Source organism: Littorina saxatilis, linkage group LG14 (genome assembly GCF_037325665.1).
Source record: "Littorina saxatilis isolate snail1 linkage group LG14, US_GU_Lsax_2.0, whole genome shotgun sequence".
NCBI classification, from domain to species: domain Eukaryota; kingdom Metazoa; phylum Mollusca; class Gastropoda; order Littorinimorpha; family Littorinidae; genus Littorina; species Littorina saxatilis.
Genome location: NC_090258.1, coordinates 22,885,575 through 22,911,530, shown reverse-complemented (window position 1 = coordinate 22,911,530; position 25,956 = coordinate 22,885,575). Strand labels below are relative to the sequence as shown.

Here is a 25,956-nt window from a genome sequence, read left to right as displayed (position 1 = left end):
TATCTGCAAACTTCTGAAACACCTAAAAAAAAACAAAAGTAGGTGGTTTGAATAAAGTATGTATTTGTTTCCGTATTCCGGAATCCACCTTTTGAACACAGCATTTCCGGTCTCTACGCTCAAACTTCGTCTGCATTCGATTTTGATTGAGGGTTTTCAACCATGGCTTCCCAGCAAGAATCTAACGTAGACGAGTCAACAGTGTCCAGTTTATTTAAGTCGCTGTGGGACTCTTACCTTATGATTGAACATGCCGAGGAATCAACAGCATCAGACAGAATTCAGGTGAAATGGTGTGCACATGAAGATTTGTCATGAATCATTTTGAGCGTTGTTGTGAAGATAGATTGTGACAAAGCGTTTTATTTAAAGAGTCAAGTTATTGCTCGTAATTTGTTTTTATTACTTTCTTGTTTAGTCTATGTTATAACACGTCTTTGCATTTAGTTATAACTCACATGTGAAGTACGCTCTCTCCCCAACCCCATCTCCGCGGCCTGCCTCTCAGTGTCTGTCTCCGTCTGTCTCTCTGTCTCTCTCTCTCATACGCACAAACACACACACACACACACACACACACACACACACACACACACCACACACAAGCACACACACATAAAAAGCGAGAAAGAGAGAGATTGATCGTTGTATCAGATATCATATATAATGCTTGCATGCACATTGAATTTAAATAGAAAAACAGACATTCACAGGAACTCTTATTTTCCCAGGACGATCGTAGACTGGAACCATCTAGCAGGATCTGTGGAGATCTTTAAATCTCATCTCCACCCAGTCTAGGACTTATTTACATACGCTCCTGGACCCTTCCATTGATCAAATGCCAGAAATGGTTTTTCAATGTATTATCACAGATACAGATATCACAGATACAGATACATGCCAACTGATTTGAAATCTGCATCACCTAATTTCAAGTTTATGTTTGTTTTTGTCCAGGGAGAAGTAAGAAAAGCCATAGCCAAGACTGAACAAGTAATCTTCATGGTAAATCAGCTGCAACTGTTCAGTGACAATGAGGAGATAGAGGAGGTTTCAAGCAATGAAGTCAAGTATGTCTTCCTCACATTATTTTCTTTGTAAACTTTCATTACACACTTTATGGAGTTAATGTAACAGTTGTGACTATAATATATAAACTTCATTTAGTTTCATAAAATATGTGCTCCTTTGTAAACTTCCATTGCATACTTTCTGTCATTGTAACAGTTGTTGCATGAAGTACTTATGCGCTGCTTTTCCACATACATTAGAATTGCTGCGAAAATCTGGACACCTAATTGTTTGGAAGGATGCATGAATGAATGATCAGTTTGTTTCTTGTAAGCTTCACCCAGTTTTTAAAGACATGTCCATTAAATTAAACCAATTCCTAGATTAAAGTGTAAGGTATAAAATGGGTGACATAATTGTTCATGTTCCTCCGTTAAACTTAAACCTCCTCACATTTTTTCCAGATACATGCTATTGCCTGCGCTGCTGGCCTATTTTCACAATCTGAACACTCATGCCAGTCGTCTGGAGACAGTCGTCAAGGCCAAGGTAAGTGATAGTTTGGGAATTCTGAGATAGTCTAATTGTGGTTATACAGTAAAATCTCTGCTCTAGGACCCTCAATCTGTTTTAATACCATCTAATGTAAGACCCCCATCTCTCTCTCTCTATATATATATATTCAGATCTGATTTTTCCAGAACCTTCTCTTCATGGTGTCAGTAAATTTATTCCTCTGTTTTAAAATGTACATTTTTAAAAATTATTGGCGGTTTGTGAATGGAGCTTTATCACTGTAGTAAAGAAAGTTGAAATTCACAAGTAATTTTAAAAAATGTTGTTGTATGAAATCCTGACGATTTTTGACCTGGACATTATGGGTGAAAATCAAAATCAAACCAGAAACAAACAGCAACCGACCGACAACTACAATTATTGCTTTGAAACTGTTCTAGTTAAAGAGATATATTGTTCATCATTTGCTCTGTAACTGACATGTGTTGTTGTAACAGTTTAAATTTCTGATACAGAATTACTTCTTCAGACCAGTTTTTTAAAATTTTGGTAACAAAATAAATTAAAGTAAACACCTATTTTATTAGCTCTCCTGTTTTCAGAGTCATTACAAAGACTTCCTGAAGATGTGCAAGTCATACAAAGTGTCATCCGTGCACATCCCGCTTGATGTTGAAGATGATGAGGAATCAGAATCATCAGCCGTTGTTCCAGCGTCCAATCCAAGGTAATTTAGACAGCGGAGCAGTTTTGGTTGTGGCTTTTATTTTTACCTTTTGATCTTGGATGATCTGCCAATAGTGATCTAGGCTGCTATAATCACCATGAGCAACAGAGTCATGTTTTTTTTGTTTTTTTGTTAACTTTCCTTTTGCTACATGTATTTGTTTGTGTATTATTTGCCTTAAACCTTTGCTGTGAGTGTGACTGTAAAATCTTTGTCATGCAGTGCAAATGCACACTACCTAAATAAACACCTTTGAAGTACACTGGTACAGTTGAACCCCCCTTTTAAGACCCCCCAACTTCACACCTCTATCAGGATTTTTAATCGTTTTGAAAGAGTTGCGCCCCTTTATGGTGACAAACAGGAAACACGTGGTATAGTAGACCAGTTAAAACTATGATCGCAGCGAATAAGTGACTCCAATGTGTTGGTTATTGCAGTGTTCGCACGTTATGATCCCATTTCTTTCTAGAATATACACATCAGAGTTTGGGATTCATTGCGGCAATGATCGCTTGCCCTAAATGATAGCGGACAATGTGTTTTGCCTGAGGTCAAGTGAGTTTCACTTGAAGTCAGGGGAGTTTTGGAAACATGCATACTTTGTGGTCTACTGCAGGCATTGCAAGTGCACCGTGGCTCCGATGTGAAGATTTTTAGAAAGAAGGAGACATCATATCGAGCAGACACTGAATAACATACACATCGGACTCGGGGGGGTGTCTTAAAATTGGTGTTCCACTGTATGTCCCTTCCATGATGATGTTTTAGTTTAGGCACCAAAAAAATATGTTGGTTTAGGGTAACGTGACCAAAAAAGATAGGTTCGGTAGGTCAGCTTTTTATTTTTTTATTTCATTTTTTTTTTTTAAAGATATAGATTTAGTTTAAAGGAGGTTACTTCCCTTAGTGTCAGTATGGTTCGCAAAAGGTGCCAACAGTTTTTTTGTTTTTTATTAAATGAAAAAAAAATTTAGGGTCGGTGGGAAAAATAGGGTTGGTCAGGTTACTGTAAACCAACATATATTTTTGGGGGGCCTCATGTTTATAGTGCAACACAATCATGTCTGTACAGTGCCATGGACATGCAGGTCATGGGGTTGCAAAGAAACTCAAAGATTGAGCGATTCAAGCAGAACAAGGAATATGACAGTCGTCTCAAGGAGTTGTTGGCAGCAGTGGAAAAAGATACTGTTGACGATGAAGTAAAGGTAAGTCAGGTCATTGTGAATCATGTGTTAAGTGATAAAATGATTGGGAGAGGGATCGATAGATTAATGGGTCAGTTTAGATTGGAATAGGTAAACTGGTTAGAAAAGAAGGTCATTGTGAATCATGTGTTAATTGATAAAATGGACTGGGTGGCCGAGTGGTAACGCACTTGCGCTCGGAAGCGAGAGGTTGCAAGTTCGACCCTGGGTCAGGGCGTTAGCAATTTTCTCCCCCCTTTCCTAATCTAGGTGGTGGGTTCAACTGCTAGTCTTTCGGATGAGACGATAAACCGAGGTCCCTTCGTGTACACTACATTGGGGTATGCACGTTAAAGATCCCACGATTGACAAAAGGGTCTTTCCTGGCAAAATTGTATAGGCGTAGATAAAAATGTCCACCAAAATACCCGTGTGACCTGGAATAATAGGCCGTGAAAGGTGGATGCAGCGCCTATAGGCTGTTGATCTACTGGCCGATGTGAATGCGTGATATATTGTGTAAAAAATTCCATCTCACACGGCATTAATAGGTAACATGCGCCTTGTGTGGTGAGATACGTGCGCGATATAAATCCTCGTAAATAGAAAAATAAATAAAAATAAAATAAAATGACTTGAGATAGGGAGAGATTAATGGTTCAGTTTAGATTGGATTAGATAAGGGTTACAAAAGGTTCTTGTCAGCCTTCCATGTGGACGTTCCTGGTTCAAATCCTGTCTGTGCATGCCTGGTGGGTTATGGGTGGAGAATTTTTCAATCTCTGTGGTTAACTTATGTGCACACCTGCTATGAGTGCCTCAGGCAAGCACAAGATCAACCAAGCACAGACAAGATCCTGTAAGTTTAACCCGTGTCATAGTTCGGTGGGTTGTAGAAACACAAATGTACACAGTATGCACCTCCTGGAATCGGAGTGTGGCTGCCCAAATGACCTGGAATAGATAAGCAGTAAATGCCCCCCCCCCCCCCCCCCCCCCAGCCTATGGTTATATAGGTTATAAAGAAATGAAGGAAAAACGTGTTCAGTGTTGTTCTCAGCAGACTCAGGCCTTGGTCTTAGGTCACTTACGCATACTTTTTTGAACTGACGCATTGTTCTTACCCCTGCCCTGTCGACCGTCAAATATTTTTGACATGTGGGTCATCTGACCATCAGTTTTTCTGTAGCATTTGGACCTGTTGTCCTCTGATCCTGGTAACAACACTGCATTTTGAGAACTGGTATGTGCCCCTGTGCATGAGTTTGTAAGGAGCATTCCTGCAGGTGTGCGTGTGTGAGTGTCTGTGTGCAAATGTGCTGTGCATGCGTGTGTGTTGTGTGTGTGTATGTTTGTGTGTGCTTGAAATTGTTACACCAGACCTAAAGGAACTTTGTGTATTATTTTCCAGAGGGAGTTCTACTTGACACAAATCAAGAGGTGGATCAACACAGCTTTGGATGAGATTGAAAGTTTGAACAGTATGTCGCAAAATGTCTTACTCTTTCATGTATTGATTCAGAAAGTATATGCAGTGGAAAACTTCTTGTAAGACCTTCCACATTCTGGGAAAATAGGGTCTTAAGAAGGAGGGAGTTTTAAAATAGGGTTACATTTACAGAGCTTGTGAACAGAATATCTGAGAGAGCAGGGTCTTAAAAGGTTGGTAAGTTTTAAATTGTGAGGTCTTAAACGAAGTGTTCCGCTGTATCTACAATAACTTGGCTTTTATTCTGCTTTGTAAATTTTTTCTCTCCGACCCCAGAGTAAGTGTTCAGGGCAGCGTGAGTGGATGTCCTTGCTTAGCAACTTCATGTAGGATAAAACGTTCTAGCTTAATACAATTAAAAGACAAGAAACGTTAATTTTTGTCACAGAATGTCACATTCACTAGTACTTTGCCCTAATATTTTTGGTTCTGGAAGGACATACACATAATAATGAGACAATCAACAGAACAGTGCTGTAGCTTAATAAGGCGTTGAGTCCTTGAATCTCAGTATGTGACCCTTCACCACGGAATGAGTCGCATGTGACCTTTGCATGATTTTCGTATTTTTAAATTTTCCTAGAGTTTTTAGTGCTCTATCTAGTGGTGAAAACCATTTTAGAAAAGAGCGAAAACTTTTTGAGATATAAGCCTGTGACTAAGGTGACCCTCACACTGTTACCAGACACCCCCCGGACTTATATTAAGCCTAGCGCAGAACCGCGCGAGGTGACATGCGACTCATTCCGTGGTGTAGGGTCACATATAAGAAGAGTTGACAAAAGGAATCAAGCTATAGCTTTAAACTTTTACTTTTATATAGTTACAGTGTCTACATTTTGTATATTTGGTTGAAATATTCTGATAAAAACAGTAACCATTTATTTCCAGTGGAAATTCAGATCCTCCAACACATGGCAGCGATGAAGAAACAGGGAAAAGGTGCTTCATCAGGAGGCAGTGATGGAGCAAAGGGAGCTAAGCCAACTCCTAAGAAAGTAAGCAGTTTTCTCCCTTACTCAAGCTGTAACAGTCGAATATGAATATTTGTTTGTTTGCTTAGAGGGCTGTCATACAGGCGACTCAGTCGTTGCGATTCAGTCGTCGCGATTCAGTCTTTGGCCGATCGCACATCACATCGTAGGCCATGACCCGTCACACTATGAACGATAGACGAACGATAACTCCACGCGAGCGGGGCGGAAGTGCCGTGTCACGGCAAACGCGCTTTGCGAGAGCAGACGCTAAATGTTCGAACGTCGCTCTACCTTTCTGAAAAATTCCTTTCAGCATTACGCCTTTGCAAGAAATAAAGTTCCCAGACAGCTGCAATTAATGTTTTCCGACCGCTGTACACGTCTAAAACGTCTCCTTTATATCTGAGTAAAAAACTGTTCTTCCAAAAAGTTTTGAATCGACGAAGAGACGCTGTACGCCACTGTCCGCCATTATTTTACGTCACGGCGTCAAGGCCGCAGCAACGCGTTCTGATTGGCTCTGTTGGCTCTGCCCCTGCGATTGACGGACGACTGGATCGCAGGAATAGAACATGTTCTAAACCTCAAAGCTACGAAGGAATCGCATGAGACTGAGTCGCAGACTTGTCGTAGCTGTTTTCTACGACTGAGTCGGCTGTGTGACAGGGTAAATCACGCGACTCAGTCGCATGTGTGACAGCCCTCTTAACGCCCAGCCGACCACGAAGGGTCATATCAGGGCGGGAATATGAATATGATCAGAGTGATTATGATTTTTAAGTGAAGAGAACAGCTAGGGTAAATTGAAAGTTGATGTTTATGAAGAAGATGTTTGCTTTTTTCATTATTTTATTTTATGTATTTATTTTCTTTTTCTATTTTTATCATTTATTTATTATCAAACATTTTCTCTCCTTGGTCTTTTGGGGGAATCTTTTTTTCAAGGCTGTCAGTTTTTGTGGATGTTTTGTAATTTTTGTTTTTTCCTTCTATTGCTTTAGAGAAATTCATAAGATTAAGGACAGAAAACATCATGTCTGCAGAGACCTTGTTGTTGTTTTTGCAATAACTCATTGGTTGTCAAAATAGGAATTATTTGATAACAAACAAGTCGCGTAAGGCGAAATTACTACATTTAGTCAAGCTGTGGAACTCACACAATGAAACTGAACGTAGTCCGCCGCTAGTGCAAAAGGCAGTGAAAGTGACGAGCCTGTTTGGCGTGGTAGCGGTTGCGCTGTGCTTCATAGCACGCTTTACTGTACCTCTCTTCGTTTTAAGTTTCTGAGCGTGTTTTTAATCCAAACATATCATATCTATATGTTTTTGGAATCAGGAACCGACAAGGAATAAGATGAAAGTGTTTTTAAATTGATTTCAAAAATTTAATTTTGATCATAATTTTCATATTTTTAATTTTCAGAGCTTGTTTTTAATCCAAATATAACATATTGATATGTTTTTGGAATCAGGAAATGATGAAGAATAAGATGAACGTAAATTTGGATCGTTTTATAAAAAATTGTGTTTTTTTTAAATTTTCAGATTTTTAATGACCAAAGTTATTGATTAATTTTTAAGCCATCAAGCTGAAATGCAATACCGAAGTCCGGCCATTGTCGAAGATTGCTTGGCCAAAATTTCAATCAATTTGATTGAAAAATGAGGGTGTGACAGTGCCGCCTCAACTTTTACAAAAAGCCGGATATGACATCATCAAAGACATTTATCGAAAAAAAGAAAAAAATTTCCGGGAATATCATTCCCAGGAACTCTCATGTAAAATTTCATAAAGATCGGTCCAGTAGTTTAGTCTGAATCGCTCTACACACACACACGCACAGACAGACAGACAGACAGACACACACATACACCACAACCCTCGTCTCGATTCCCCCCTTTACGTTAAAACATTTAGTCAAAACTTGACTAAATGTAAAAAGAAAGAAAGAAAAGTATCAGACACATTCACACATTCTAATCGCTTGTGTATTCCAGCCACTAAGGATATACATTTGATTGTTTCTATTGCTCACAAAGCTATCTATTCCATGTAATATATCATTAGTTCTTTGTTGTTCCATCTTTCTGAGCTTTATAGTGTATTCTTCTTTTGAAACAGAGAAAAGATTCTTGCCTTTGCTGTCTACATTTAAATGCTGAAAAGGGTTCCCTTTGGTTTCATGTGCTAAGTTATGTTCTGTGTTGTTTTTCAGGCTTTCCGTCCATTTATTTTGACGAAAGACGCCATACAGAAAAAGGTGTTTGGGCTGGGGTACCCCGGTGTTCCTACCATGACCATAGAGGAATTCTACGCAGAGAAAGTACAGGATGGAACATTCTCTATACCAAACTCTGGTCCAGCAAGGTAAGGAATATGTTTGCAGTGCTGAATGGAAATGGAGGAGATGGGGGAGGGGGGGGTTGCGTTAGGGGTGACGGACTGTTAAGACTGTACAATTTTCTTTTACGTGGTCTGTTGGTTGTTTTGAGAAAGACAAAAACAAAAATTGTTGAGATGACTAATCTCATGCTCACTTTGAAAGGATTTTGAGTGTGAGTCAGAAGGTAGGTGGTGGATAGGGGGCGAGGGTTTAACGGAGGGTCCTTGCCTTGAAAAGTTTTACTGGACTATCAACACTGTCACTTAAATTCTAAGTGTGGATGTGTTTGTGTGAGAGGATCCTCTGTGTGTGTGTTTGTGTGAGAGGATCATCTATGTGTGTGTTTGTGTGAGAGGATCCGGCCTCTATGTGTATGTGTGTTTGTGTGAGAGGATCCTCTATGTGTGTGTGTGTGTGTTTGTGTGAGAGGATCATCTATGTGTGTGTGTGTGTGTGTGTGTTTATGTGCGAGGATCCCAATGTGTGTTTGTGTGAGAGGATCCTCTATGTGTGTGTGTGTGTGTGTGTTTGTGTGAGAGGATCATCTATGTGTGTTTGTGTGAGAGTATCCTCTATGTGTGTGTGTGTGTTTATGTGAGAGGATCCTCTATGTGTGTGTGTGTTTATGTGAGAGGATCCTGTGTGTGTGTGTGTGTGTGTGTGTGTTTGTGTGAGAGGATCCTCTATGTGTGAGTGTGTTTGTGTGAGAGGATCTTCTATGTGTGTGTGTGTTTGTGTGAGAGGATCTTCTATGTGTTAGTGTGTTTGTGTGAGAGGATCCTCTGTGTGTGTGTGTTTGTGTGAGAGGATCCTCTATGTGTAAGTGTGTTTGTGTGAGAGGATCTTCTATGTGTGTGTGTGTTTGTGTGAGAGGATCTTCTATGTGTTTGTGTGAGAGGATCCTCTATGTGTGTTTGTGTGAGATCAGAGGATCCTCTATGTGTGAGTGTGTTTGTGTGAGATCGAGAGGATCCTCTATGTGTGTTTGTGTGAGAGGATCCTCTATGTGTGAGTGTTTGTGTGAGAGGATCCTCTATGTGTCTGTGTGTGAGGATCCTCTGTGTGTTTGTATGAGGGGATCGTCTATGTGTGTATGTGTTTATGTGAGAGAATCCTCTGTGTGTGTGTGTTTGTGTGAGGGGATCATCTATGTGTGTGTGTTTGTGTGAGGGGATCATCTATGTGTGTGTGTTTGTGTGAGGGGATCCTCCATGTGTGTGTGTTGGTAGATCAATTATGTGGCCATGAATTTCTTCTTCTCCTTGACATCAGATGTTGATTAGTAACGATTCATAATTTGTAAATGTTTTCCAAGCCCCTAGATTGCCCCAGATGGTCATTAAATCTCTGAAGCCTTAAAAGCAGCCATATTGTACTACAGTGGAACCTCCAAAGATCTGAGAAAATCAGGTCTTAAAATGGAGGTACATGACATGTACATTAAAGTTTAGAGTTTATTAACAAAATATGGATGAAAGCGATGTGTCAGAAGGGAGGGAGTCTTGATTTGGAGGGTCTTAAAGACATAGAATATTGATCAAGGAAAACCAAGACGTCTCTTTTTGATCGTCTCTTTCGAAGTCAAACCTCCGACGTCAAAAACCAAACGAAGTTTGAAAAGACGTCTTAATGCGAATAATGGCGTCACTTAAAAATTCTGTCACTTCTTCTGCATGTTTCTTGAGGAAGTTACACATAATTTCAAGAACAAAGTTTGTCTCGGTGACTTCAAAATATTAGCAGTAGAAAATTACTCGTAAGATCTGTGTATGTTTCGGTATCGTATACAGTGGAACCCCCCTTTTAAGACTTCAAACAATCTGAGAAAATCGGGTCCTTAAAAGTAGGGAGTCTAAAACATGGGGTAAATTTACAGAGGTTATTATCAAATAGTCTGAGAAAACTGGGTCTTAAAACGGAGGAAGTCTTTAATTTGGGGATTTTAAAACAGGGGTTCCACTGTATCGGTATCATATTTCATTAACGGGGGGGTTGTGACTGTACTGGCAATGTGTACTGTGTGCAGCGGGTCTCTACAAGGCAGAGCGTCAGACCCAGATGCTGATGCCAGGGAGATGGAGGGAGAAGATGCACAGCGGGAGAAGAGGGAGGAGGAGGATGACGCTGACCTTTTGCAAGGGGCTCGCAACATGGACGCGTACAAAGATGGTATGCTTATCTTTATAGTTATGAGAACAAGGGTAGGGCGGATGGTGGCGAGATAGGTGAAGAGAGGGGGGAATGTTTACAGTGCCGTGTCCTGGGCTGTGAGCAGTACCCGCCAATGTATAGCTCAGGCACCGTCGCAGGTGACGCGCCTCAGTTCTTTACCGAACACTGCACCCTCATCCAAGAAAACTGCACCACGCTGTTCTGGATCCCGTGTCCTCGCTTTCATGGCAGACTGATACGAGACGGTGTAAGTTACTTAAGCTTCGTGCGGCAGGAAATATATACTTCGCGTAGTCGACTTCGTCCAGTTAGGGACAGGCTTTTCGGACTGTGCTCATGTCATTGACTCTTAACATTAGTGTTCAATCGATAATAGTAATAATAATTAATACAAAAGATGTCTTGGCATTGTCAACAAAACAACAACAAGTTTGGGCTACTGCGCTCTACTGGCTTGTCACTTTCTGCAAACTTTGTTTGTGAAAGAGCTTTCTTGGCTTATGGTCTGGGGGGTTGGACCAAGCTATATTGTGTTGATGGGAAAAAAAGCAGTGCGTTAATTGCATTCTGTGAGTTGAATCAATCAGTAATTCGCTTTAAGCGACTTGTTTTGTTGTTTATTAAATATTTGATTTGCTTTTTATGTCACCAGATCACAGAAGAGGCTGGGGAAACAGACACAATATGGGATGACCACAATGCCACCATCCGAACACCCCGCCCCCCCTCCCCCCCATGTGTTGTATTTTGAGCCTGACATTAGTGTAAAACGAGAATGGTGCTTGTGATGAATGGATGGCACCAACTTTGTCAAAGAAGATTAATATTGAAACTGAGCCTAGAAGGATTGAGAATGTTTTTGAGTGTGGGTGTGTGTTTCTGGGTGTATCTGTGAGTGTGTGTGTGTGTGGGGGGGGGGGGGGGGATTCAGTTGGTTTTAGTTAGATTGACCATTATTTTTAATTTTCTTGAAAATAGAATCCTCTGTGCTTCAAGCTAAAAACAGAACAGTGGGTAGTGATGCTAACAAGGGGGAAGGGGGGGGGGGAGTGAGTGTGTGTGTGGAGAGAAATTTGGTTGGTGCCAGTTAGATTGACCATGTATTTTACATTTAATTGAAAATCAATAACAATGTGTTAAGATCTAAAGACAGATGAACGTTAGTGATGATAAAAAGCTGGATGTGAACATTCTTTAAGCTGAGATTTATACGTTCAATTAATATTATGCAAGTGAATTTGTCCAAGAACATGAAATATTTTAACCAAGAAAACGAGTTAAATGTATTGGCTTAATTATTTAAGAAATGTGGAATGGGTTAATTCATTTAACAAGTCCCAGAGAGTTAAATTGTTATTTAGCCACACAGTGTAGTAGATAAGTCCTTCTTTAGGGCGACGATTAAATGCTCCAAAAAGCAGATTTCTCGTTAAATAAAGAATTGACAACATTTCATGTGATCTACATTTATTGTATTTCGCTTCTACCCTTTAATTAAGAGAACCAAATTATCAGTGTGAGAATACGTGAGCAGTCATACAAAAAGATTAAAACTGTTAGAGATGAAAGGATATCATGCATGGAGAATTTCTTGCCTCTGTGTTTGTGACAAAGGATTCCAGGGAGCGATGATGTGTTTGCGTATGTAGGGGCCATCTTCAAGGCGATGTTTTTGGAGAGTGTACAATGTATTCATTAAACAACACTGAAGAACAAACATTTTTCAAGTTTTTTTGACGTGTTTTTACATTTAGTCAAGTTTTGACTAAATGTTTTAACATAGAGGGGGAATCGAGATGAGGGTCGTGGTGTATGTGTGTGTGTGTGTCTGTCTGTCTGTGCGTGTGTGTGTGTAGAGCGATTCAGACTAAACTACTGGACCGATCTTTATGAAATTTTACATGAGAGTTCCTGGGAATGATATCCCCGGAAATTTTTTCTTTTTTTCAATAAATGTCTTTGATGACGTCATATCCGGCTTTTTGTAAAAGTTGAGTCACTGTGGCCCTCATTATATTTAGTCAAGTTTTGACTAAATATTTTAACATCGAGGGGGAATCGAAACGAGGGTCGTGGTGTATGTGCGTGTGTCTGTGTGTGTGTCTGTGTGTGTGTGTAGAGCGATTCAGACTAAACTACTGGACCGATCTTTATGAAATTTGACATGAGAGTTCCTGGGTATGAAATCCCCGAACGTTTTTTTCATTTTTTTGATAAATGTCTTTGATGACGTCATATCCGGCTTTTCGTGAAAGTTGAGGCGGCACTGTCACGCCCTCATTTTTCAACCAAATTGGTTGAAATTTTGGTCAAGTACTCTTCGACGAAGCCCGGGGTTCGGTATTGCATTTCAGCTTGGTGGCTTAAAAATTAATTAATGACTTTGGTCATTAAAAATCTGAAAATTGTAAAAAAAATTAAAAATTTATAAAACGATCCAAATTTACGTTTATCTTATTCTCCATCATTTGCTGATTCAAAAAACATATAAATATGTTATATTCGGATTAAAAACAAGCTCTGAAAATTAAATATATAAAAATTATTATCAAAATTTTTTTTTCGAAATCAATTTAAAAGCACTTTCATCTTATTCCTTGTCGGTTCCTGATTCCAAAAATATATAGATATGATATGTTTAGATTAAAAACACGCTCAGAAAGTTAAAACGAAGAGAGGTACAGAAAAGCGTGCTATGCAGCATAGCGTAACCACTACCCCGCTCTTCTTGTCAATTTCACTGCCTATGCCGTGAGCGGTGGACCACGAGTATACGGTCTTGCTGCGTTGCATTGCGTTCAGTTTCATTCTGTGAGTTCGACAGCTACTTGACTAAATATTGTATTTTCGCCTTACGCGACTTGTTTTTTAATCAAATTGATTGACATTTTGGCCAAGCAATCTTCGACGCAGGCCGGACATAAGTATTGCATTTCAGCTTGGTGGCTTAAAAATTAATTAATGACTTTGGTCATTAAAAATCTGAAAATTGTAAAAAAAATAAAAAAATTTTATAAAACGATCCAAATTTACCTTCATCTTATTTTTCATCATTTTCTGATTCCAAAAACATATAAATATGTTATATTTGGATTAAAAACAAGCTCTGAAAAATAAAAATATAAAAATTATGATCAAAATATAAAATTTCAAGAATACATTTTGATTTAATTAATATACTTACCAACTCACATAGATAGCAATAACTTCGTTTGGTTGCTAAGACATTGAAGCACTCTTACATGGTAACATGGGGAGATAACTCTAAAACAAAAACCCACATGCCATATAAGGCATGGTCCGTGGTGGTTATCTCCCCTACCAGTGTACTGCTCATGCGCAGGATGTATACCGGTGATACTCATTCCGTCCTGAAACATATACCCCTTCATACAATGTGCGGGGCAGGCTGGGAGGGAATTCAATATGTGAGTTGGTAAGTATATTAATTAAATCAAAATTTATTCTTGAAACTTTATATTAAATTACATATTCTTACTCAACTCACATAGATAGCAGATTGCTAATCTAGGTGGTGGGTAGTAAAAAATATACTCACAGTTAGCATCGAGAAAGCATCTGTCCTGCTGCTACCATAGCTGGCAGGCCAAACGTTCCGTCCAGACGGGAACTTGCAACATCCCGTAGGTAAAAGTTCATAAACACATCCTCAGATGCCCAGTAGGCTGAGTCCATGACTTCTTGAAGTCTTCCGGATCTTAAGACTGTCAAAGACGATGCCCAAGCCCTAGGTTCATGGGTCCGGGCTGACTGGAGAGGAAGGACTGACTGCCCCCCCCCCCCCTTTTCTTTGCCACCAAAGGTAAGCTTGTCTTACTAAGGTGGATATCCATCTAGTCAGGGTAGACTTTATTGTGTCTTTTTCTCTTCTCGCATTGACAGAGATGAAAAGAAGCTTTTGTTTTGAGGATCTAATCGGATTAGAACGAGACAGGTATGCTTTCAAAGTTCTCACAGGACAGTTTGCGACATCAGGATCCGAAGGAGCTAGTATGGTGCTCATTAATCTGGATTAAAGGCGAAGGTTTGTCTGGTTTTTGGTTTTTTGCTAAAAACTTAGGGCAAAACCTGAGTATAACTGAACCGTCCTTCTCAAAAGAAATGTCGCGAGGTAAGGCGTGAATCTCACTACCGCGTCTCGCAGAAGCCAGCATGACGAGAAAAGCTGCTTTTCGCGTAAGATCAGCAAGACTGGCAGAGCATAAAGGCTCAAAGTCTTGTGACCTTAAAAATTCCAGCACTAAAGGCAAATCCCATGCCGGAACAGCGGATCTTGTTTTATCAAAACAAAGGGAAGCTCCCTTTATCACACTAGAAATGAAACCTCCGAGTGAGATAGAATGTCCTAGTTGTTTCAGTGTGACTGAAATCGCCGACCTACGGGACTTTCAAAGAAGCCGGCGAAACGCCCTGACTAGCGAGCCAAGACAAATGGTTTGCTACTTGAATAGAACGGGGTGACGTAGGTTTCACTCCGTTAGCCTTGCACCATTTCAACCAAGCCAACCAGTGAGGGGGATATACTGAGGAAGTAGAACCTCTATGTGAAGCCTGAATCAAATCCAGCGTAGCGGTTGAAGCCCCTGATCGTTTCAATGATTCCCGCACAGTAGCCAACCGTGAAGGGAAAGCCACTGTGGGTTTTCGTGAGGGATGTCCGATCGAGGTTGTACCAGATCCCCTTTTCTGAGATCGAGAGGAAGAGGAGGTTTGCTTGTCAGTTTGCAGAAGGTCCGGGTACCAATTAAGGCTGACTCGGCCAGTTTGGAGCTACAAGTACCAGAGATGGTCTTTCCAGATCTGCCTTTCTCAAGACCTTTCCTAGGAGGGGAATTGGAGGAAAAGCGTAGGCGTGCAGACTGCTCCAAGGAATCTCGAGAGCATTGATCTCCCATGCTTCGGGATCTGGAAATGGGGAAACAAACATCGGCAGACAGCGAGAATATCGTGTGGCGAAGAGGTCTATCGACGGCTTCTCCACTTGAGCCCAGAGGCGGAGAAGCGCTTGATGTGTAATTGTCCATTCTGTGTGCACTATCTTGGTGGACCGACTCAGAGAGTCTGCCAAGACATTCAGCCTCCCTGGAAGGTACTTTGCTGACAGAACTACACCGTGGTTGTGACTCCACATCAAAATCTCGCATGCTCGATGCGACAGAGGCAGAGAGCGAGATCCCCCTTGCTTGTTCAGGTAAGACACCACTGTGGTGTTGTCGGAGTGAACCAGCAAATGTTCTCCCCTGAGAAAGGGAAGAAATTCCGTCAAAGCTAGAAAAACTGCTTCCAGCTCCAGCATGTTTATATGCCATTTGACTTGCGTCTGAGTCCACAGACCGAAGGTCGTGTGGTCGTCCAGGTGAGCCCCCCACCCCTCGAGCGAGGCGTCTGTGAACAAGAGCTTCGAAGGAGGGGAAAGAACGATGGGAACTCCCTGAGTGAGCCAAGCTGTGATCAACCATTGCTTGGTCGTGTCTATGAACCAGTCTTGAAGTGAGACTAGCGTCTCCCAGTTCTGAGCCGTGGATCCCATCTGGAGTTCAGCGCTTCCTGAAATGGGCGCTTGTGAAGCCTGCCCAAATGAGTCAGAGGAGCCAGCGATTCCATCTGACCTAGGATGGACGCCAGAGACCTGACTGAGGCCATAGAAAGATCCGCTGTGGCATTTATGTGATCCTGGATCTTGATTATCCTCCTCTGTGAAGGCTGAACAGTCCAATCTACAGTGTTGAACACCATTCCCAGATACGTGAAGTTCTGTGAAGGTGTCAACTCGGACTTATTGTTGTTGATCCTGAAGCCTAGCTCCTCTGCCTCCTGCAGAACGATCTGCGTGTGGCTGAGACACAAAGATTGTGCCTGGTTCAGAATCAACCAGTCGTCCAGGTACGTCCTTAGACGTATACCTGGACCCCTGATCAGAGCGCAAAACTGGCGAACTACCATCGTAAAGATCCAAGAAGCCAAGGAAAGGCCAAAAGGAAGAGCTCTGAACTGAAAAATCTTGTTGCCCCAAACAAAGCGGAGCCATTTCCGGTCTGTTTGGTGCATCAAGATGTGGAAGTAAGCGTCGGATAGGTCTATGGAGGTGACCCAATCGAAAGGCCTGAGGGCCTGCCTCACTGAGGTGGGTGTCTCCATGGTAAACTTGATCTTCCTCAGAAATAGGTTTAACTGAGAAAGATCCAGCACCGGACGCCATCCTCCCGAGGCTTTTGGAACGACGAAAAGACGTCCGTAAAAGCCTGGGGAGGCATGATCCCGAACTTCTTCCACCGCTTGCTTCTGTATGAGAAGTTCTACTTCGGCCTGAGCGGCCTCTCTGGCTTCCGATCTGGCCGGAAACCGAAAGGAAGGAGGAGTTTTGGTCAAAGGAGCCTTTTGAGTGCTCCAAAGGAGCCGGAACCCCGATCGGAGCACTCCCGCAATCCAGTGGTTGTTTGATTTCTTCAACCAGGCTGCTAAACCCTTACAGAAAAGAAAAGTCGCTGCGACCTCGCTGCGACCTCGTTGCGAGGTCGCAGCGATCTAAACACATCGCAGCAACTAGTCGCAGCTGGTCACGGCTAGCCGCGATGTTGGCGCGAGCCTCGCAACAGCATCGCGGCTAGCCGCGACCTTGGCGCGAGCCTCGCGACAACATCGCGGCTAGCTGTGACCCTGGCGCGAGGCTCGCGACAAGAGCGCGGCTAGCTGCGACCATGGTGCGAGGCTCGCGCCAACATCGCGGGTAGCTGCGACCTTGGCGCGAGCCTCGCAACAACATCGCAGGTAGCTGCAACCTTGGCGCGAGCCTCACAACAACATCAAAGTTAGCTGCGACAATTGGCGCGAACCTCGCAACAACATCGCGGGTAGCTGCGACCTTGACGCGAGCCTCGCAGGTAGCTGCGATCTTGGCGTAAGTTTCCGAACAACATCACAGCTAGCCGCGACCTTAATGGAGGCTTTTTCAACACCATATGGAGGGGCCTGCTTATAGAGCGATTATTGTGTCTGACTCTCTGAGTGGCCCTATTTGCAAATATTCTTACCATCTTGGCACAAGAATGATTTGTTTGTTTATTTGTTGCTTAACGTCCAGCCGACTACGCAGAGCCATATCAGGACGAGGAAGGGGGGGGATGAAGGGGGCCACTTGTCAAGCGATTCCTGTTTACAAATGCACTAACCCATTACTTGTGTCCCAGCAGGCTTTAGTAAAACTAAATTAATACCTACTGGAAGATTACCAGTTTCCAGTATGTTAAAATAGGCTTAACCTATCTACTGCTGGACTTACATCAGAACACTAACAGATTAAACTATACATGAATCGCGAGACAAGCGGCAAGAGAAGAGATTTTTGGAAAAAATACAGGTGAATGAGCAAGAAGGCAGAAAAAAGAAAAGAATTCATGAAGAAAAAGAGAGCATGACAGGAAAGAGGAACCAAAAATCTACCTAACAGCAAACTAGAAAGCTCCTGCGGTTCCAAAAACAGGAGGGGCTTTTAATTTCATAACCGCAGTGCCCCACTGCGGGAGCACAAGAATGAGACATGGTGGCAGCAAATATTATTCAGAAACATAACACTCAGCTTGCTTCATGTTTTAAAAAACTGTATGAAATATGTTTCATATTACAAAGTAAATATTTTCTTTTGTTTTTAAGCAAAAAGTGTATTTTGGCATTAATTCTTCTGTTAAAGGGATGTATAAATCAGCAGCCCGAAATTCTTGTTTGTTTACCAACTGCCAGAGACTTTTATTCTGTAGTTTCACACAAAATGTTGTTGAAGCAAAATTCAAGGCTTAAAGGTCGTCTACATTTCTGCTTTTTTTTCAATAATCTTATGGTTAGATTTCGCTAAAAAGTTATGTCAGATGATGATTGAAGCATGGGGAAATTTTTTTTATCAAAATAAAAATAAATGTAAAAAAAGTTTTTATTTTTGAGAAGTACAGTATAACACTTCCAATGTTTTGATTTCCATGTGGAGAGAGCATGTGTTTTAACTATAAATATCGACCAATCAAATTCATGTCACTATGCTGACAGCCACACCCACACAATCACAGCAACAGTTTGACACAGTGTATTAGAGCGCTGTCCACGATGTTTTGTTAAACGCACAAAATGCATGGTATTTGAGAGGACTTTTGCCCTTGGCATTTGCCAAATAAGGATATCGTACTACGCTGCATTACTTTCATGAATTTTCAATCGGCTAACCTGGCTTCGTCCTTCGATCCTGATCGAAGGGGAGTGTATTTTTGATATTTGTAGGGAATAGCTAGACTTAGTATTTGATGCCGATTTCTGTATAAAAATGTAGACAAACACCTTTAAACTCGAGTATTATATTTTCACAAAGATGGTCGCAACCGTTTATATGGCATGTTGCATTTCCATTTAAAAATCAGGTAAAGTGTATATCTTGTGCTTCTTTAAAATTTGGGAGCTAGAAAGTACCATGGTGACGTGTTGCTAACTGCATTTAGCTTAGGGAGTTTACTATTGCCCATTAAACTCAAAGTGTACAACCAGCCTATATTATAAAGACTTAACAGAAATGATCAGATTCAGAGCATATTATAATGGACAGCACACGAATGGAAGCACTTTGCACACCAACAAACAAGAGAAATTTTAACTGGCAGTGTGACGATCAAACAATTCCATTAAAAAATATAGCTGGAACCTTAGCTGTTTTGCGCTTGGAGTATTCTCAAACAAATTTGGCATATATTTTCAGGAAAAAAAAGGTGTACTCCATACATTTGACCGTTGCAACATTAAAAAGTTTACCAAAACATTAAACCAAATGCTTCTTTCAATGTGTAATGACAAAAGCGGTTACCATTGATCAAATGCAGAAGTTGTTATAATCATTAAACCATACTTATCGTATTTTTAGACAAACAAGCATACATAGTCTAATACGGCAATAATTATGTGTTCCCAGGTCTTGATCACAGGCGGAAGGTATCGTCCACTGGTCTTTCTGTGATCTTATAGGTAAACCCCAAACCTTCTTTGTATCACTTAGCTCCAAGCCGCAATCGGGATTTTTTCCACCCCATTTCAAAGGACCAGACCATGCTGTTTTAAAGGTTATTAGAACCACCAACCGATGACTGAAGGTTAGAGAAATGCACCTGAAGATGCCAAAAATGTAAAGAAATTCACCGAATAAAATAAAAAATGTATACCACATCAAAATACATACCATTTTCGTTAGTTAATTTGTGTTTACTATGTGATTTTGTATGAATATTTTATTGAAGTACCCATGCAGCCTCACACAGCCTCCGCGCGCTGTGATGCGCAACATTTTTCAGTTCGGTCGTCGTACTTTACGCTCTCTTGCTCCGCGTCAAAGAAACTACAATGGGTGTTTTGAAAGAGCAGAGCTAGCTCTATAATTTCGTATATTTTGAGAACTGGAAAACAAAGTTACCAAAAATTGCGGTTGAAGTTTTCAAAATCAAACTACCGACAACTTTATCACACTGCCAAATGAAATACACCATTCGATTCAGCTCGAATTTTTCTTTAAACAAGCAAAAAATGAAGTCAGTCCGACATGTGTCCTCCGAGCAAGACGCCCAAAACGAGGCTCGAATAGCTTTGCCTGCAGTTTTGAAAATGGCGCCCGGTGGCTCAAGCCGCGATTACCGACTCAACAAATTCGACCCAAGCATTCTTTTCGTCCGGCACATCGATTCAAGATGTTCTGTTCGGTAAGTTTAGACATATTAAAGTATTGATTGAATGTTTTTAATGGCGGATGTACGAAATGACAGAAGGTATTTTGTACTGAATTTGACGAAGCGGTTCGACTTCGATGGCCTGTCTGTGTTTTAAGCGGAAGGGTTGTGTTACGAACCGCTTTCGTTTTTTTCTCTAACCCAATAGAATCTAATGACGAAAATAATCATTGACAATGTATCTAAAGATATAAAAAAAAAACTATTTCTGGTGCATCTACGAAATGAAAACATTGCATATTGTTCAAAAACTGATTTTATTCTGGTCACATAACTTCTTCTTTTCTTGCACCAGCTGAGTGGAAACCAAAAGTAGAATTCACCAGCTGACTCTGAGAACGTTTTGCGGACTCGCAATGTTTCGCACATGTATGTCGACTTATTTCGTGTGAGAATACAGATATATTTTTTTTATAAAATACTGGTAGCTGCTTTTTTATTTATTGAAAATGAAATAACTGACTTTTCTTCTTTGAGTTTGAATGGTGTTTTTCTTTCTGCAGAAGTAGTGTTTGATGTTATTGTTATAACTTACTTTTTGTTCTTTTCTCCAGATGACACGCATGCACAAATCCACCGACCGGGGCTGACAAACAAGGTTTTGCTGCAGTTACAGAGGCAAAGTGGCAAGCCCTCTTCAGTGGTACTGGTAAGTACTCGGTTGATCACAACTCTTTTTTGTCTTATAGATATGCTTATGTATTTATAAACAGGCTAGCAATCCTTTGCGTCTTTTCTTTATCCACTAAAATTAATTACAAAATAATAATAGACATTGATAATTTGTATTTATTTCTTTGGCTGTCCCTTTTACTATACTGCAGCATAGTTCATGCACTGGTATATTATCTTTTGGAACACAGACTGATATTGACTTTTTTTCAGGTCCACTCCTGGTTTGAGAAGCTCTTCCCAGAAGTTACCTTTCCTGTGGATCGGATTGGTGGTGTCATTGATCGCACGGAGAAGCAATTCAAGGAGCACCTCAGTGGGGAGACAGGAACAACAACATTTCTTCAGGTTGTCAGAGATCTTGATTCAGAGATGAGATTCCCAAATTTTGACATAAGAGGGTAAAGGAAGTTTGGGGTCCAGGGGCAACGCCCCTTGTGGGAGTCAGGGGGCTGAAGCTGATGCGTTTTTAGCATTTACATAACAAAAAATTGCTCAGAAATGAGTCTTATCAGCAGAATATTTTGATTAGAACTTTGGGCATTGTTCATGCATTTCTAGAATGAATCTCACAAATAAACAACAACAGTCACTGAAAATAACATCACACTCACAGACTGACAAACACAAGTGTGCACACAAGGACAAATATGTGGTCAAATGGTCTTTCAACACGCTCTTGCCTCTCTATTTGTAGCCCAGTACTTTATTACACCACGTGCATTGTGCCTTCCCCGAACATTCAACTTTTGAACCGAATCTCCGAGACGGATGGACAGTTTTCGTCCCTTCACTTCGGTAGTTATAATTTCGTCTTTCCACGCCCAAACCCATTTGTTCTTTAGCCCTTTATCAATCTCAGAAGCTAAAGCATGTTCTGTTTCTGCCAACAATCGCATTGACGACGCCATCTTGCTAAAGTCAACAACTAAATCAGCCCATTTAGGAACTTCCGCGATGAAGACACTGATGATGAGGAGAAACTTGTTCCCAAATGGACAGTTCGTACACGGGTCTAAAGTTCATTTCGTAGATTTTTGGTTTTGAGCTCGGCGGAGATTTTTTTGTCGGAGGTATTGTCTGTCGGTCCGGACAATCAAAAACCGGTCTAGTCTTTTGGGAGATTCAGTCATTGGCAGTTCAGATTTTTGATAATCAACCTCTACCCCCCCCCCCCCCCCTTTTTTTTTCTCAAGGGATCTGGACGATTCAGGAAAACGGTCCTGGGGATCAACTTTTGAGCAGAATTCCGCGAAAAAGCGGAAGAATCTCATCTCTGTTGATTTTGTTTCTGATGCACTCAGCCACCTTGGGTTAAGAAGGGGAGAACTTCTTGGAGAGTGCATACACTACGTGGTAGGTATGCAACATATTATGTACTGGTTAGCCTGTAATGTACTGTCTTGATTTCATTTTCGAAATATAGTTTTTCATAATAACTATATCGCTGATATTCAGTACCAAACTTTTTTTTATTTAGCTCTACACTTTTACTTTTAGGGTGTATTGCAATTAACTTTGAAAAAAAGGTTAAGCAGCTGTTTATGTTTAAACAAAAAATTACTCACGAGACCTTTAGCTAAACCCATGTGACATTGGTAAAAAAAACCAGCATGAGCGATTGCTAGTGCTGGCGATCTTGTATTTCGGCAACAAATTGTGAACTCTGATGAACTTGTTCGTCCTGATCGCAGGATACAGCTTGCTCTATTTAATCTGAATTTATGCCAAATGAGCTTTTATTAAATAATTTGAATTTAAACCAATTGTTTGTTTTACATTTGAGAATATGCGTCTGCATGTGTTGAACTGCTTCTGTCTCTAGTCAATTTAGAATGTATGTAGCACAATGGCCTGTCAGTGCGAAAGGATTTGCATGCACCCACAAGCTGGTTGCAGCATTTTTCTTGGAGGGTTTAGGTATGTTTTAACTGGGACTTTAAACCATCTAAACAATGTTCAGGGTTTGGTAAAGCATTTCCTCCTGCATAACTGCAGTAAGTTATCACTCATCACTAGGTTGCCGCTCAAATTTGAAGGTCGTTGCTTAATGATTTCATGGACATCGCAGTAAACCGTGACAACTGCACAGGTAGCTGCAGCTGGCTCAAGGAAAGCTTGTACGTGGTAAGAATTTGGAGGACAGGCCAGGGATATCCCGGCTCACCCTGGTCGTTGCTAGCTATAGCATTGACATGGTCGCGGATATAGCTGTGACTACCACATATAGGTCCGGGTAATCGCGGCTAACTGCGAGATAATCGCGGCTAACTGCGAGATAATCGCGGCTAGCTGCGACCTAATCGCGGTATATAGCTGTGACTATCAGGAACAGGTCCGGGTTACCGCGGCTGTAACCTGCTTGGGTCTATAATAATTCATCGCGGCTTGCCACGACTAGATCGCAGCTAACTGCGACTAGATCACAGCTAGCTGCGACTACATCACAGCTAGCTGCGACTAGATCACAGCTAGCTGCGACTAGATCACGGCAAGCCGCAGCATGATCCCAGGAACATCGCGGCTAGCTGTGACCTGGTCGCGGCTAGCTGTGACCTGGTCGCAGCTAGCTGTGACCTGGTCGCGGCTAGCTGTGACCTGGTCGCGGCAAGCTCACAGTAAGGGGTCCAGGACATCGCGGCTAGCTGCTGCTAGGTCGCGGCAAGCTCGCAGGGAACATCGCAGCTAGCCGCGACCTCATCACATCAAGCTCGCGGGTGGGATCTCCATATAAGGATATATAACTACATCGCAGCTAGCTGCGACTTAGTCGCAGCAAACTTAATTTGCATGGTAAATTACGGCCTCGCAGCGACCTCGCAGCGAGGCTCGCTGCGACCTCGCTGCGAGGCTCGCCACAGGGCCTTTTTTTCTGTAAGGGAAGCCCTCAAAAGGCCTCCCGCCACCGAAAGAGTGGAGGGCGCAGGAGTGCTCGGATCGGGGGTGCATCATTGGGGGTTAGGTTTTCGACCTGATCCCCTCTTCCCGAAAGATGGTTTGGACTTGGGATAAGGACGATAGCGATTCTTTCCGCGCGAAGCTGAACCCGTCTTTGGATTCTGACCAGCGTTGGAGGAACCAGAGAAAGACTGAGCAGGAGGACCACTGCGTTTGGTCTGATGCTTAGAGAAAGCCATCTCAGAAAGCTTAACGAACTGCAAGTCCTTGGTTTGCTGTGACTGCTTTTGTAGCGCGTTCAGCGCGTCCTGCCCAAGAAGGGAACCTTCGAGAAAAGGTGAGACCCTGAGAGACTAGTCTTGAGTGTTCTTGTCCTCTAGACGAGAGCCAGTCAGAAGAGCTTCTCGCCGCCAGAAGACGGTCTGCGCGTACAACCTCGCAGACAAAGCCATTTGCTCTGCGGCCACCCTCCCTAAGGTCACAAAGAGCAGCGAAACGTCCTTAGGATCTGCGTCCTGCCTGAACTCAAAAGGATTCAGAGAGGACGTAACTGCTCGTGAAAGAGAACGAATTAAAGTGTCAGTCAGAGACGATAATTCCAGAGAAGAGCGGCCACATTCCTCAACAGCAATGAGATCTTTCTCTTTACAAACAGAAAGTCTATCCTTGCTGTAGCCATCTTGCCTAATGGAGGCAAGTTCCGGCAAAACCGGAAGTGATGCCGAAGGCAAGGCAAAGGAAGAGATCAAAGACCTGCCAGTGTTAGCGAGACGAAGCTTCCGGTTGGTGGTCACAGAGTGATGAGCCACACGACCAGGAGCAGCAAGCCAGGCCTGAGCCTCCGCAGGAGCGTCCCCATGCGCCGATAACAGCGGGAAAGACAAATCACTCGCAAAAACTTTCGCAAGTTGAAAAGCCACAGCAGGTGACTCTAAAAACTTTAAGTTCTCTGACCGCTCCTGAGAAGGAGCGAAATCAGCAAAAGCTGATGGCGGAGGAACAGCTGAAGTGGATGCTGCATACACCCCTTCAGGGAAGTAGTGTGCAGTAACCTCCGCTGCTAGAGCCAGCAAATGAGGTAGCTTAGCCGGAAGTCGGCGAGGAGCATCCTCATCTACATCTGAAGCTTCTTCTTTCATATCCTGCTCATCCCCAACAGAAGCATCCCAACGATCTTCTGATGGATGTCCAGCATAACCGAAATCCGATGAGGCAACATGAGCCAAAACCGGAAGTGGTTTAGAACATTTTCCGGAAACAAGAACTCCATGGAGGGGACCACCATCCGTCTGCCCAATGCCAGCTGTAAAGCTGGGAGAGGAAGCGGATGTAGCCTGAGAAAAGGCAGCGGAAGCCGCAAAAGCGGAACCGGAAGCCACAGGCTGATAAATGCCTCCTGCCAACAGCGAAGTGCTACCAGCAGAAGGCAAACCCCTCCTACCACCGGAAGTCGCAGCGGCCGAAGCGGAAGCGGAACCAGCAGTGGACTGTATAGCATCAGCATCAACCGGACCCATTAACTGGCAACCGGAAGACCCTGTTGTCTGTCTACCGGAAGTAGCAGACACATGCTCTTCACACACCATGCCGCGTACCGGAAGGGTACAGGGCTGGCGTGAGGAAACAACCTTATGGCCGGTGTGCACTTCCGCCGAGACGGAAACCGACGCCACAGGTTTGCGTGCTTCGCCAAGAACACTCAGAGGTGCTGATGTCTGAGAACCAGACAAGAATTTGTCAAAAGGTCAATCTGACAACACCAACACCGTTGTTGGATCTGCGACCACGTCAGCGGACGTGACCGTCGCAGATGGTTGTGAACGAACCCGCGCAAGAGAATGAACATTTCCAACACCCGAAGGAAGAGGCAGAGCAGCATGTGAAGCTATTTGCCGTTCCGACGTAATCAATTCATGTACCTCTGTCTTAAAAGACGATAAGATCGCCAGCAAATCAGCTTTAGTCAAAGATAGATCAGCTTTAGGAGCCTGAACTTTTTCAGAAGATGCCAAAACAGAAGAGGTAGGTTTGTCAATGGAAACCGAAAACGATTCTTTATTCTCCGGGTTGAAAACAGAAACAGATACGTTATCGCTCGGCGAAGTTTTCTGAGCAGTACGAGACGTAGTGGTAGTAGCCACCTTAGC

General features: G+C 42.3%; 2 protein-coding genes and 1 long non-coding RNA gene across 4 annotated transcripts; 2 read left to right on the top strand and 1 right to left on the bottom strand.

Annotated features, from left to right (window-relative positions):
• Positions 1–72: 72 nt before the first annotated feature.
• Positions 73–12,186, top strand: LOC138947374 (immunoglobulin-binding protein 1-like). Of its 2 annotated transcripts, none has more exons than XM_070318828.1 (10): positions 73–285; positions 961–1,073; positions 1,479–1,563; positions 2,133–2,257; positions 3,333–3,468; positions 4,859–4,928; positions 5,828–5,934; positions 8,130–8,281; positions 10,324–10,466; positions 11,122–12,186. In XM_070318828.1, the coding sequence occupies exons 1-10, from the start codon at positions 163–165 to the stop codon at positions 11,160–11,162; spliced, it is 1,095 nt and encodes a 364-aa protein (XP_070174929.1). In that variant the 5' UTR covers positions 73–162; the 3' UTR covers positions 11,163–12,186. The 2 variants fall into 2 exon arrangements, with proteins under 2 accessions (XP_070174929.1, XP_070174930.1); XM_070318829.1 differs by having other exon boundaries at positions 171–293.
• Positions 12,187–15,234: 3,048 nt separating this feature from the next.
• On the bottom strand, positions 15,235–15,786 carry LOC138946551 (uncharacterized). The gene has a single exon (XM_070317992.1). The coding sequence runs from the start codon at positions 15,784–15,786 to the stop codon at positions 15,235–15,237; it is 552 nt and encodes a 183-aa protein (XP_070174093.1).
• Positions 15,787–19,934: 4,148 nt separating this feature from the next.
• On the top strand, positions 19,935–21,247 carry LOC138947371 (uncharacterized). Its single transcript, XR_011449639.1, has 3 exons — positions 19,935–20,212; positions 20,794–20,882; positions 21,125–21,247. It is a non-coding gene; the product is annotated as an uncharacterized lncRNA (long non-coding RNA).
• Positions 21,248–25,956: the final 4,709 nt, after the last annotated feature.